Raw genomic sequence first — 13,468 nt, 5'->3', positions numbered from 1 at the left:
CCTGCACCTGTGTGCTCGCTCCACTGCTGCCTTCAGTGCACTTTATGCATTTTCGTCTTGTGTGAAATGATGGAAACTCTATCTCACTTTTGGAGGGGGCAGTCCGCTGGAGGAGACACTCATTGGATGCAACGTGCTCTTCTATTGTCGTGGACAGGGCTGAGTCACTGGACTAGATCCAGTCCAGTGCTTTAAACATTTGAGTCCTCCATTCTCGTGAGTATGACAAGGAGTGGAGCTCAAGATGTAACTTGAATTAGAAAAAGTTTATGAAGAAATCCTCAAACGGCTTTCCATAACGAATTTAACTATTTTTTTCAAAAACTAGATGTAAAACTATTGGAAATATGCGCCACAAAAAACAGTCATTATGCTAACGCCCTGAAATAATAGAAAGTGGACTTGTAAATTGGCTATTGCTGGTTAAAATTATTATTGGCTACTACTCATACCTTTTTGACACAGTGTTATCTTTGTAATGGCAAAGTCATTGACACGGCTCTGATGCAAGTGCAGCTATACCTAATGTTGTGACTGTTGTATGTTTGGCATATTTACCTCAAGAACGTTTCCAACTTTTTATTTAATTCACCCATTCTAAACCAACAAGCTCAAACTCCAACGGGTAATTTCTTGAACTATTTCAAAAGCTGTCGTCTGACCTCTAGTGGTCAATTGAAGAACCCCTCAGGAAGAACTTGTTCTGTGTCTTAGTGCAAATATTGTACATTTCCCAAGGTGAACAAAGTCGAATGACATAATGGCTATAAAGGTTACATTGGTCCAAACTATCTTGGCAAGCATTGCATTGTTAGTGATGTTCTCTAAAAATAAAACATGTGGCTTTGATGCTGAATGGCATTGCAACATATCGATGGAAAACAGAAAAGAGAGTCGCCTTTGTGATGTAGGCCCTTTGACTCCACTTACTTGTCTATGTCTCACTTCCCAGTCTAGCAACATAACTAAGATGGATTCCTACCATGTTTTGGAACAAGTGGGGCAGGGTTCCTTTGGCCGAGTTCATAAAGGAATGAAAAAATTTACAGGCCAAGTAAGTTGATTTATCGTAGTATAAGTAACTGAAATGATTCACCCTGGTTCAGTCCTCTCTTTGTCTGCGTACCCGTCAGGTAGTAGCTCTGAAGTTCATTCCAAAGATGGGACGTTCCAATAAAGAGCTGCAGAGTTTAAAGAAAGAAATCACTATTATGAGTAACCTTCAGCATCCTAACATTGTGAAGCTTTTTGACAGCTTTGAAACTGAAACCGAGGTACGTTTCTCTCACACACCCTAAACATGTTTACTACACAAAAGCTGCTTCCTGCTTTTCACAGGTAATTGTTGTGACCGAGTATGCTGAGGGTCAGTTATTCCAGATCATTGAAGTTGATGGGAGCTTACCAGAAAGCCAGGTAATAGAATGCCCCACATAATCATGCCCCTATTCCAGATGACGGAATTACCTTTAATCATTTTGCTTTCCCCAAGGTTTGTGAGATTGCCTGCCAGCTAGTGTCAGCTCTGTATTATTTGCACTCCCGTCGTATTCTCCATCGAGACATGAAACCACAAAATATCCTCTTTGATAAAAACGGTGTGGTGAAACTGTGCGACTTTGGGTACGCATATGATTTGACTTCCACTCTTCTTATGAGACGTTACAATTAAAATGATGTCACGATTTCTTGACTAGGTTTGCTCGGGCAATGAGCATCTCCACCATGGTGGTGACTTCAATCATGGGAACGCCACTGTACATGTCCCCCGAGTTGGTGGCAGAAAAGCCTTATGACCACACGGCCGACCTCTGGGCGCTAGGCTGCATTCTTTATGAAATCCACACAGGAATTCCACCGTTTCGTGCCGATTCCATCTTCCAATTGGGACAGCTCATCGTGAGCGACCCCATCCAGTGGCCAGACAATATGAGCAGCACGTGTAAAGTACAACGCAGCTGTAGTGTTATTAATTTTGTCAACGCAAAGTGCAAATTGAAACAATTGTATTTTTCTTCCAGAGTTTCCTGAAAGGTTTGTTAATCAAAGACCCACAGATGCGACTGTCATGGCCAGACCTCCTGCATCATCCTTTTGTTGCTAATGGTGTTAAAGGTGACAACATAAAAAAAATTAAAAATTAACCTGGCATTCGTGTGGTGCTAACACAGCGGTGTGTTGGCAGTGATTCCAGACGAAGCTATTTTTAGTCCTCTAACAGCCACACTTGACCCAGACATGTTGGCGCGGAAACTGAAACAAATGGCAGAAAAGACGTCAACAGACACTGGAGAGAAGAGAATATTTCGAAAGCTTCGGGAGCAAAGAAACAAAAGCAACATGAAGAAAGTGGTGGACAGTGCTAATGTGAACCAGATACATATTTTAAAGCAACACATTCCAGAAAAAGAAATGTGAATTTGTAAAAAGGATGATCTGTCTAACAGGAAAAGAGGGATGGAGTGGAATCTGAAGGAGATTGCGGAGCGGCAGTAATGCAACTTTTGGATTCATCCGCCCCTGTTGATAACACCTCAGATAATTCAACCTTTGCACCTCCAAGTTTTGATCAAACCAACCAAATTGAGACTACATCAAGTCAATTAGACAGGTTCGGCTCAAGTAACTAAACCTCATTGGCGGAGCTAGCATTTGCTACACTAGTGGAGCTAGGATTATTTATTTTTTTTGCAGCTCTACATTGGTCATTTTTGTTGTGTGTATGATTTCTGCAGGGGTCCCATCAGTCGGGACTATGAACGAGAGTTTCCCTCAGTAGAGGTTGGGCCACGACTACAGACAAGGACACGCAAATGTTCCACAGTAATACATGAAATTGTTCGCCAGCACTGGTCATAACTTCATGGTAGATCGCTGAAAATGCATTTTTCATTCTTCCAGGCGGCTGACAGTGAGGAATTCTGGGAGAAGCTTCTTGAGGAGTCAGATCCAAGCCAAAAAAAACAAGAGTTCAACTATAGTACCATTATTTCCAAACTGAGATCCGCCATTTTAGTGTTGAAGCAAGAGGTAATTAGGTGCTGTTTTTAAATGACACAATTGATGGAATCACACTCATTTTAATTTTATTTTGTTTTCTCTGCTAAGTTGCGTGATGGTGTTCTAAAAAACACGTGCCACATTGGCTACCCGCTGAAGGTCCTGCACAACCTGATTCTGACCTCTGACCTTGCCCTAAGAAACCACATTAACAGTGAACTTGGATTGCCATGTCTCTTCTTCGACTTGATTCATGATTGTGTAGCGAACTCACACTTCATTGAGGTGGTCATTAGAAATATTCAGTCAGTAACATCCAATATAGGAATGTCCGAATACCATCATGGAATATTTTGTTGGACTTTTTACCGGGCAGCAGCCGTGGAGTCTCCAAACACTTGGAGAAATGATTGCTGTGCTGTTGCTCTACTGGGACAAGAACAATGATTGGCTGAAGGAAGAAAATAGGTTAAGCATTCATTTTTCTTTACAATGGTGTTGTTTATGTCGATGTGGCAGTCCCGCATTATTGAAACTCGTTCATTCTCTACCTGTAGAGCTGAAGACTTGATCAAGCCCTTTGTGACGATTCTTCATCAAGCTAACCTCAGTCCTTTAGTTGTAAGTATCAGATGCAGATTCTGTATGAATACGTCATTGGGCCTCTGAGAATGAAAATGTTATTTCGATCATATTTGGTTCTCAAATTCAAAAAGATTTTTTTTGGGCCACTTAAGTGACTTAACTGGCTAGTTAACTATTGACTTTGTTCTCCTTTAGCCTCTGTCGGCCTCCGTTTTGTCCCTCTTTGCTCGACACGGGGTTGCTGTCAATGTTGACGTGGACATGCTCGGCTTCTTGCTGAAAGAGCACGTATTTGGATCACATCAAGTAAGTGATCTGTTTTTCGGAGGTAATGTGAAATCTGCTGGATATTAGTTGACATTTTGTTTGTTACATGTTTGTCTATGTTCGCCACCTGAAAAGCGCCAATTTGCATTCCTGTCAAACGGGGGGCTCTGTGACGGTCTTCTGTATTTACTTGTGCACACACTCTCTCAGGTCAGCCAACAAAAAGTGCTTGTGTAGATGACATTTGGAGAGGTTGTCAAACATCAGTGGCTCTTAACTATGCTTGTTTTGAATCACTCTTAACAGCATGGATGTGGATTTTCATGTTTGGATCCACATACATTTTATCGTCTTTGGAAAAGGACTGGAACATCGTTAGTTTGGACAACGCCAGAAGTGGACTTTTGTTCAGCAAATGGTAAAAAACATGATTATTTGAAAAAGATTCACAGCGCACTTACCTGTTTGTGTTTTACTTTTTCAGGACTTTACTTCCTCATGTGTGCCACTCTGATGGTCTTTTGCAATGATCCATATTCATATATTTCACTCTATTCTAAGAGCAAGTCAACATTTATTTACACTCTTGTCTGGCTGCTGAGCCCTGAATGGTTTGTGTTGATTATTTTATTTTTGCATTTCAAGTTCGAATATAAATCATTGCAATGAGTCTGCTTTTTCTAGTCTTCCTTGGTTTGCTGAAGGCAGTCCAGTGAAACTTGAAGAGGGTCTTCAACACGAGAACTTTATTGAGTTGAGCTGCCACTTCCTTTGCCTTCCATTTGCTTTGGACCTGACTTCACACACCAGTTCCAGGATATTGCAGTTGTATGATAGCTGTGGCGTTGCAAAAGGGCTTCTGCAGGTATACGCTCTTAGAACATCCAATTTTTAGTTTTCTGTTTGATGATGATTTTGACATCTGTTTTCTATTTTGCCAGGTGATTGAAACTCTTCCTGTTTCATTAGTGGAACTGCCACTGGCACTTCTACGTCGCTTGTTGCTATGTGACCGTCAGCGCTCTGTTTCCCGCCTCAGTAAAGCTGCTCGCGGCTTTTTCTCTACACCGGCGCTCACTCCGTTGGGTCAGCAGACACTGACCAGAACCGCCAGCTCTTTGCTCTCTGATTTGCTGCAGCATGATGAGCTCGGGGACTCTGCTGTAGAACTCCTTTCCCTTTTATACCTCATCACTTGTTTTTGCTCCAATTCGAGTCACATTCAGCTTTACCTTGAATCGTCCGTGCTGCTCCAGGCGCTCGGTCACTCTTATGGACCAATCAAGGCCGCCACATGCAAGACTTTGGGAATGTTGTGTCCATTCAAGTCCCCCAATATGCACAATTTACATCCGGACATACTCAAAAGCATGATAGACCTTCTCGAGGATTCTAATGTGCAGGTGAGGCAGGCGGCTTGCTTGTCAGTTGGCAAATGGTTGGGGCATATTGCAGTCCAGGCAAAGTTGAAAGAAAGGCCGAATGGAAATGTCGGCAACAATACGAACTGGTTAAAAGAGAAGGACAGTGATGAAAACAAGGGTTCAAGCCGAGAGACAGCCATTGGGATAGCAAAGAATGTGTTGGATCATAGCGATATGAGAATGTGGCATGAGAAAACAAGAATGACGGGTGCCACTCATGCATCAAGCAGGGAGAATATAGACAAGCCAAGTGATGTTGAGATGAGACCATGGCTGGAAGAAGCCAGGATGACGGGAGCGGCACTGGCGTCACTGACCTCTGACCCTGATGCCCGCACTCGTCTCTACGCTTGTGCAGCTCTGGGAAACCTGCTGCATGTTCAAGGTGCCGTACCCGAGCTGCTTGAAGAGAGAGTGTCCAGATTACTTCTGAGAGTCGCCTGCACAGATTCCCACAAGGCCGTGAGAGAAAATGCTATTGCAACTTTAATTTTGTACACACATCAGGACTCAATGCTCGAGGTAAGAAATGAAGAGCACAAGTCAACCCTGTTACTTAATTGTTGCCTACCTATCTCTTGAATTTTGTAGACAAAATTAATGATTTATGCATGTTAGTCCATTCATGTCCTCTCTGTCTTATGTCAAGGTTCTGCTGTCCCTAAATGCTGAAAAGGAACTTCTTCGGGCATCACAGCGTGCACCTTGTGATTGTGACTATCTTCCTCTCATCAGACAACTGAAAGTTAATTGAGAGAAATCCCAGGTTGTCATAAATTAATTGTCTGGAAAAACTTGCTACTTACAGTGGTAAGGATTTGTGCAAAACATGACTTTTTATACTAGCTTGGCTCAATTAAAAGTGTTATCCAAAAATTTCTCATTTGATTTGATGATGAGAAGCAGTAAGGATGGCGTGGACGTTTCCCCTGCATGTGCATGTCCAGGCTGAGTTATCTTTCCTGTACAGACATGATAAATCCGCGACATCTAGTGGATATATAAAGTACTACAGTCCACTAACACAGCTATTGTCAAACAGTGGTCTGCGGCCCTTTAGTGGTAGTCGTAAAACCTGATGATCATGTCAAAGTGTCCTTGACCGAGGCATTTTGTATTTATATTTTTCTCCAAGTAGGGCCTGGCCGCGCCATTCATGGCAGCATCAATTTACTTTTTGTGTGTCTTCTTGGATTTTCACCAAGTCCAGTATACTTGAACAGGGCCCACCTCCCCCAAAGCAAAATTACAAAGGGCGTGGCTTGGTTATAGAGTAATAGATTTCAACCTTGAAAGTGGTGGGTCCAATCCTCAAGTCAATTTACACTTGATTTACCCCCAGTCATCCGCGTGACAGGCGAGATTTATTTTCCAGCTAATTTTGTGAATCATTTACCATCCAAATTATGTCAAATGTAGCTGTGATTTCCAAAATAGACATACAAATGTACATAACCTGTACAGTTAGTGCAAAATAAAATATTCCACCATAGCAGTGATACCCGAGTTGCATCTTGGTTATAATGGTGGTCCTTTGGACAAAATCAGTTGAACACCCCTATTCTAGCATACCATGTAACCGTAACAAACTCTATTTAACCCACACTTGTATCCCATGATTTTCAAAAGACTTGGATTTGAAATACGACCTATAATTATACTATACAAATGCATTGTTCTAATGACAGAGACTAGATATTTTCAAAAACAAGCTTGAATGTATCACCCACGGGGGCATAAAAAGACGATAATGATTTGATTTTTATTGTATTTTATTTTTGATCTAAGAAAATTTAGACAAAAAAACATCTGTCAGACGTGTTTACAGTTTGAGCCTGTTGCTAGGAACGCGTGCTCTGTTGCTAGGCTATGGACCCAATTTTAACAGCTGCCCATAAAAAAGCCTGATTTTATTTCTCACCTTCAAACGTAAAGAAATATCAAATTAAACCTAATTTCAAATTAAACCACGAAATGACAATCGTAAAGAAATTTTTATGTTAATTATCAAAGACAATTGTATTTGAAATTGTATATCGGAGCTTTTGTAACTCGGCAGCTGGACTTTTACACCAGGATTTTTTTTTTTCAAAATTCAGCGTCCCCAAGTTGTAATGATCCTGTCAAACATACAAAATTGCAGCCGCGCTAAGACGTCAATTTCAGCCAATCGTGTATACTATATTTCATTTTTTAATGTAGTGAATAATTTCATTCACGTTAACATTTGATCAACATCTTTTCAAGCCCATCTGCAAAATATGAATTCGTATCACGTTTTAGAACTGGTGGGTGAGGGCTCGTTTGGTCGCGTTCACAAAGGGATGAAGAAATTTACGGGTCAAGTAAGTTGCTTTCGAAATTTTTTATTTGCAAAGTTTATTTTTTTTTCCCCAAAAATAACGAACATTGTTTTCCATCCGTGTCCAGGTGGTAGCTCTCAAGTTCATGCCAAAGATGGGTCGCTCAAGCAAAGAACTGCAAAGTTTAAAGAAGGAAATTGAAATAATGAGTAACCTTCAGCATCCAAACATTGTGAAATTTTATGACAGCTTTGAAACTGAAACAGAGGTGTGTTCTTACTCTACCAGCGCAAGTTTCCCATTCTTTGAGCCGTACTGTATTTTACTATTGAAAAATCGTATATCAATGCTGAAACAAGGATGATCTTGTCTCACGTTACTCACAAATTTACATAGTGTGAAATGTGAACCTGATTAGTGAACCCTAAACTGTTATTCTGCCCTATGAATGGCAACAGGTGGATTCACAGTCAACCTTCTGCCATCTAGTGGAAGAGCATTTAATTGCCATTCCTCCTGCACGCGACTGGTATAGAAGACTCCTTCAACTACTTCAACTAATAATTTACCCGTTCTAATAGGTTGTGGTTGTGACCGAGTATGCAGAGGGTCAGTTGTTCCAGATTATTGAAGATGGTGGCAGTTTACCAGAAAATCAGGTACTAGCATCATCCGACATGAATGGTACCACAATTTCATTTTTAAAATTGTTTATTTAATTTCTTACATTTTTAAGGTTTGTGAGATTGCCTGCCAGCTCGTGTCAGCGTTGTATTATTTGCACTCCCGCCGTATCCTGCATCGAGACATGAAACCACAAAATATCCTCTTTGATAAAAACGGTGTGGTGAAATTATGTGACTTTGGGTATGTACGCTTATCAACACAACGACATGTGACTATATGTAATCTGCATAAAATAAATGTGATGCAATGTTTTTATTAGGTTTGCTCGGGCAATGAGTGTCTCCACCATGGTGCTGACTTCTATCAAGGGAACACCACTTTATATGTCCCCTGAGTTAGTTGCGGAGAAGCCTTATGACCACACCGCTGACCTCTGGTCCCTGGGCTGCATCCTTTATGAACTTCTCACAGGGGTCCCTCCATTCTACACCAATTCTATTTTCCATCTGGTGCAGCTCATTGTGAAAGACCCCATCAAATGGCCAGACACTATGAGCAGCACATGCATGGTACAAAACAACTCCAGCTTTAGTTATCATATCAATTTATATTGCGCATTGATATACTTTCACCCTCCAGAGTTTTCTGAAAGGTTTGTTGACGAAAGACCCACAGAAGCGACTGTCATGGCCAGAGCTCCTCCATCATCCTTTTGTTGCTGATGGTGTTCTAGGTGACGTGCTGTTTTAACGCAGTATGTTGTCCTTAATACGGGTACTTAATATATTGATGTGTTTGCAGTGATTCCAGACACAGGTGTTTTCAGTCCACTGACAGTCACGCCTGACCCAGATATGCTGGCACTGAAACTGAAACAAATGGCAGAAAAGACGTCGCTAAACTCTGGGGAGAGCAAAATATTGAGAAAGGTCAAAGAGCAGAGGAGCAAAAGTAACACAAAGAAACCATCTGACAGTGCTAAAGTAAGTACGTTGTTTTAACCATCTAAAAACAACAATAAAACTATTTGTATTCTTTTACAGAATATGATGGATGAACTGCAAAGTGAAGAGACCAATTCTGTGTTGACAGTAGCGCCCCCTGGTGACACCTCTGTAGCCTCAATTCAGTCATCTTTTAAAGCCCCTTCAAGTGCTTTTCCAAGGACTCATACTGGCACCCTGCAAAAAAGGTCTTTGTGAACTGTTTGTATGTTACACAAGATTTTGGTGTACTAGATTGTGTACTGTACTTACTGTTTCTTCAGGGGTCCAATCAGTCAGGACTACGAACGTGAGTTCCCCTCCATAGAAGTCGGGCCACGACTAATCCAAAGGAGACTCAAGAACAAACCTGAAATCATTGCACATATGTCAAGTTCCATAGTAAGGCCAATTAATTTATATCAGTTTGTTTCTTTGCTAATTGAAAAGACCTGAGTGTCATGAAACTAACATCTGTGGGTGGAAACTTGTTCTTTCAGGCAGCTGATAGTGAGGATTTCTGGTTGAAGCTTGTTGAGGAATCCGATCCAAGCGGAAAAACGCAAGACCCATTGAACTACCGCATTGTTATTGTTAAAATGAAATCCACAATTTTAGCATTTAAGCAGCAGGTAATTTGGTGCAGTTTTCAACTGAACATAAAATTAATGTCATGTAATGACATTAATTTTAGTCTTGGTTCTCTGTTTAGCTAGATGATGGTGTCCTGGAAGACATTCGGTCCATTCACCTTCCGCTCAAGGTCCTACAGAACCTGATTCTGACTTCTGACCTTGCCATAAAGAACCACATTGGCAGTGAACTTGGACTGCCAAGTCTTCTCATTGACTTAGTTCACGACTTTGTGGAAAACTCGCGTTTTACTGAGGTGGGAGTTAAAAAGATATTCTGTAAATGACTAGTTTTTATTCTGATAAAAATGTCATAAGATCCAAAATTCTGTCCATCATTTTACTGGGCAGCAACCGTGGAGTCTGCCAACACTTGGAGAAATGATTGTTGTGCTGCTGATCTACTGGGACAAAAACTATGACAGCTTAAGAGCAGAAAATAGGTTTGATCATCCATTTTCCTTCTGTGGTTTACGGTGGATATAGAAAGTCTACACACCCCTGTTCAAATGGGTTACCTATTTTAAAAAATGTTTTATAACCACTGCACATTAACTCATTGGATGTTTGTGCATGTAGACCTGAACGATTCATCAAGCCTTTCATGACCATCCTTAACCAAGAGGAACTCAATCCCTTAGCCGTGAGTACTCAATGAGTAAAAAGACGGTTGTCCTTTATTATTTGGTCACATGATTGCCTTTCCTCCTTAAGCCTCTGGCTGCAGGTATTTTATCTGTGTTGAGCCAGCATGACATTGCTGTTCAAGCTGACGTGAAAAGGCTGCTTTCCTTGCTGAAAGAACTTGTCAGTGGTTCACGTCAGGTAAACAATGTGAGAAAGTTCTGATTTCAATGGATTTTTTTGGACAGAAAAATGTTCTACTTCAACAGCTCCAAGTTCCACTCCCGCCAGGTCGGGGACTCTGTGACGGCCTCCTCGCCTTGCTATTCCACACGGTGGATGAGGTCGGTAAATCTAGAGTGTGAACGTTCTCATATCCCATCTCGGCAAATAGTCACAAATGACTAAATGGGACTTGGCCCCAAATCATTTTGAATATTCCTCACAGCATGATGATGCCTCTTTATGTTGGGATGCACTCATATTAAATCACCTTTGGGAAGGGATTGGCACTGCGCTGGCAAAGACCAAGCCAGACATGGATTTGTGTTCAGCAAATGGTAAACACACACAATTAATGAAGCAAATCCCTTATCTCGGAAAATACTCTTGTCATTTTCCATGTTTTTTTTTTCAGGTCTGCATTTTCTTATATCTGTCTCATTGTTGGTCTTCTCCAAGGATCCATATTGGTATATTTCCCTCTTTACTGAGAGCAACTCAAAATTTGTATACACTCTTGGCTGGCTGCTGAGCTCTGAATGGTTGGTGTTGATGATTCCTTCAGATGACTTCAAAATGTTTCATTTTTGCCAGCGTAGAGCAACACTAAAACTACCCCCTCCCCCAATAGTTGTATATTTGCAGAGGACCATTCAGGTCCCTTGGAGGAGGGTTTGAGTGGTGAGAGCTTCATCGAGTTGAGCTGCCACTTCCTGTGCCTTCCATTTGCTTTGGACTTGAATTCATGCACCAGTTCTAGAATATTGCACTTGTATGACAGCTGCGGTGTGGTTAAAGGGCTTCTGCAGGTTAGTGCATCCTGATGTTAACACAACAGCAAAAAATAATAGTACAAAATATGAATTTAGGATTTTGTCACAGGAGATATAATCTATGTCAATGCTCATTTTGCTTCGGTACGAAATAATCATAATCCAGTGACGCAACAAAGGATAACATTTGCAAAATACTCATATCAGACATCACATTATTTTGGATATTTCTCCCTGTTATTTGTAGTATTCTTTTTTATCTGCTTATTTTGATGTGTGTTGTTTTATATTTTGGTAGGTGATTCAAACGCTTCCTGTTTCATTAGTGGAGCTGCCACTGTCACTTCTGCGCCGCTTGTTGCTGCGCGACCGTCAACGCTTTGTTTTCCACCTCTGTAAAGCTGCTCGTGGATTTTTTTCTGCACCAGCGCTCAGTCCGTCGGGCCAGCAGACACCGCCCAGAACTGCAAGTTCTTTGCTCTCTGATTTGCTTCAGCGAGATGAGCTCGGGGACTCCGCCGTAGAGCTCCTCTCCCTGTTATACCTCCTCGGCCGTTTTTGCCCTCACTCTGGTCACCTCCAGCTTCACGTTGAATCGTCCGTGTTACTGCAGGCGCTCACTCATGCTTATGACCCAATCAAGGCCGCCACATGCAAGGTTTTGGGAAATTTATATCCATTCAGGTCACCCAAATTGCCCAATTTAAGAGTTATCATTTTTAAAGGCATGATAGACCTTCTCGAGGACTCTAATGTGCATGTGCGGCAGGTGGCTTGCTTGTCAGTTGGCAAATGGTTAGGTTATATTGCGGTGAAAGCTGCATCTAACGCAGGAAGGTGGCTAATAATGAAAGACAATGAAACACACAGGGGTTCAAGCAGGGAGAATACAGACAAGCCAGGTGATGATGAGATGAGACCATGGCTGGAAGAAGCCAGGATGACGGGAGCCACACTGGCGTCACTGACCTCTGACCCAAATGCCCACACTCGTCATCATGCCTGCGCAGCTCTGGGAAACCTGCTACATGTTCAAGGCGCCATCTCCGAGCTGCTGCAAGAAAGCGTGTCCAGATTACTTCTGAGAGCCGCATGCACAGATTCCCACAATGTAGTGAGAGAGGCCGCCATTGCAACTTTGAGTTTGTACATCCAGCAGGATGCATTGCGACAGGTAAGGAATGGAATGCACTCTCGTCATAGCGTTATTTTTATCATCACCGCAAATTGTATCTGATTGTAGTTTTGTAATTCCCAGGTCTTAATATCACTGGGTGCCAGAGGACAACTACTCCAGGCTCAACATACACCTCTACAATGTGACTATCTTCCTCTTATGAGACAGCTCCAGACAGAGATTGATAACAATTCATAAATTGTTCACCTTTGTTGCGTCTGCCAGGAAACAACTACATCAAGCATATTGTAATATTCATGCAATTGAATGCAAAAAGACTAAAATGAATCCCAAAAATGGAAAGTGCATGTATATTATTGTTTGAATCACAGTAAAGTGGTTCATATCCAAATTACAAAGTTTTAAAAAATTGTTATAAGGGCTGTGAATGGACAAAAAGGTTTTATGATATTAGCAATAAAAATATGATGTACTGAATATTTTATATTTATATATTTTAGCCATCCATTCGCTTGACTTGCAGGTGGCGTGAGATCAGTTCATATTCATGACTGTGTAAAGGTGAATGCCTGATAAAGTTTTGTTTCGTCTCTCCCGCTACTAGTGGCACTTGTTTTTATCCTTGTCTGTTATTTATCCTTTTTTTAATTTGGCAGTTGTATTCTTGCACTCTTGTACGCTGCTGTAAATTTCCCCGCTGTGAGATGAATAAACTTCTATCATCATCATCATCAATGATTGTCAGTCTCTATATGTGCTGCCCCCTTGTGGTACATATTAAATAAACCAGCGCACAGTAGCACTTTTTAGATTCATACGAAACATTATTGTCTGCATGTAGGCCCAGGTGTGTAAACAGTCTTATTTGCCTTGCAATTAGGTTGCCAACA

General features: G+C 41.4%; 2 protein-coding genes across 6 annotated transcripts; both read left to right on the top strand.

The window, feature by feature from the left end:
- Nucleotides 1–74: 74 nt before the first annotated feature.
- Nucleotides 75–6,065, top strand: LOC133167657 (serine/threonine-protein kinase 36-like). Of its 4 annotated transcripts, XM_061298464.1 has the most exons (21): nt 75–216; nt 953–1,054; nt 1,134–1,274; nt 1,339–1,416; nt 1,493–1,623; nt 1,698–1,947; nt 2,022–2,115; nt 2,186–2,367; nt 2,448–2,611; nt 2,736–2,823; nt 2,902–3,030; nt 3,109–3,285; nt 3,377–3,468; nt 3,558–3,621; nt 3,781–3,891; nt 3,988–4,062; nt 4,159–4,270; nt 4,337–4,463; nt 4,537–4,717; nt 4,794–5,798; nt 5,926–6,065. In XM_061298464.1, the coding sequence occupies exons 2-21, from the start codon at nt 971–973 to the stop codon at nt 6,028–6,030; spliced, it is 3,390 nt and encodes a 1,129-aa protein (XP_061154448.1). In that variant the 5' UTR covers nt 75–216; nt 953–970; the 3' UTR covers nt 6,031–6,065. The 4 variants fall into 4 exon arrangements, 3 of the variants coding, with proteins under 3 accessions (XP_061154448.1, XP_061154447.1, XP_061154446.1); XR_009718077.1 differs by having other exon boundaries at nt 144–1,054; nt 5,635–5,798; nt 5,926–6,042; XM_061298463.1 differs by having other exon boundaries at nt 144–1,054; nt 3,380–3,468.
- On the top strand, nt 5,945–13,309 carry stk36 (serine/threonine kinase 36 (fused homolog, Drosophila)). 2 transcript variants are annotated; one of them, XM_061298466.1, is made up of 21 exons: nt 5,945–6,086; nt 7,560–7,621; nt 7,707–7,847; nt 8,161–8,238; nt 8,316–8,446; nt 8,526–8,775; nt 8,846–8,939; nt 9,008–9,189; nt 9,250–9,398; nt 9,474–9,591; nt 9,690–9,821; nt 9,902–10,078; nt 10,173–10,264; nt 10,401–10,464; nt 10,536–10,646; nt 10,715–10,789; nt 10,894–11,005; nt 11,083–11,209; nt 11,299–11,476; nt 11,739–12,614; nt 12,699–13,309. In XM_061298466.1, exons 2-21 carry the CDS (start codon nt 7,601–7,603, stop codon nt 12,813–12,815), a joined length of 3,225 nt encoding a protein of 1,074 aa, XP_061154450.1. In that variant the 5' UTR covers nt 5,945–6,086; nt 7,560–7,600; the 3' UTR covers nt 12,816–13,309. The 2 variants fall into 2 exon arrangements, with proteins under 2 accessions (XP_061154450.1, XP_061154449.1); XM_061298465.1 differs by lacking the exon at nt 5,945–6,086 and having other exon boundaries at nt 7,375–7,621.
- The last annotated feature ends 159 nt before the right edge of the window (nt 13,310–13,468 follow it).

Source organism: Syngnathus typhle, linkage group LG15 (genome assembly GCF_033458585.1).
Source record: "Syngnathus typhle isolate RoL2023-S1 ecotype Sweden linkage group LG15, RoL_Styp_1.0, whole genome shotgun sequence".
Lineage (NCBI taxonomy): Eukaryota > Metazoa > Chordata > Actinopteri > Syngnathiformes > Syngnathidae > Syngnathus > Syngnathus typhle.
The sequence above is the reverse complement of the archived record's forward strand: the minus strand, read 5'-3'. Positions and strand labels throughout refer to the sequence as shown.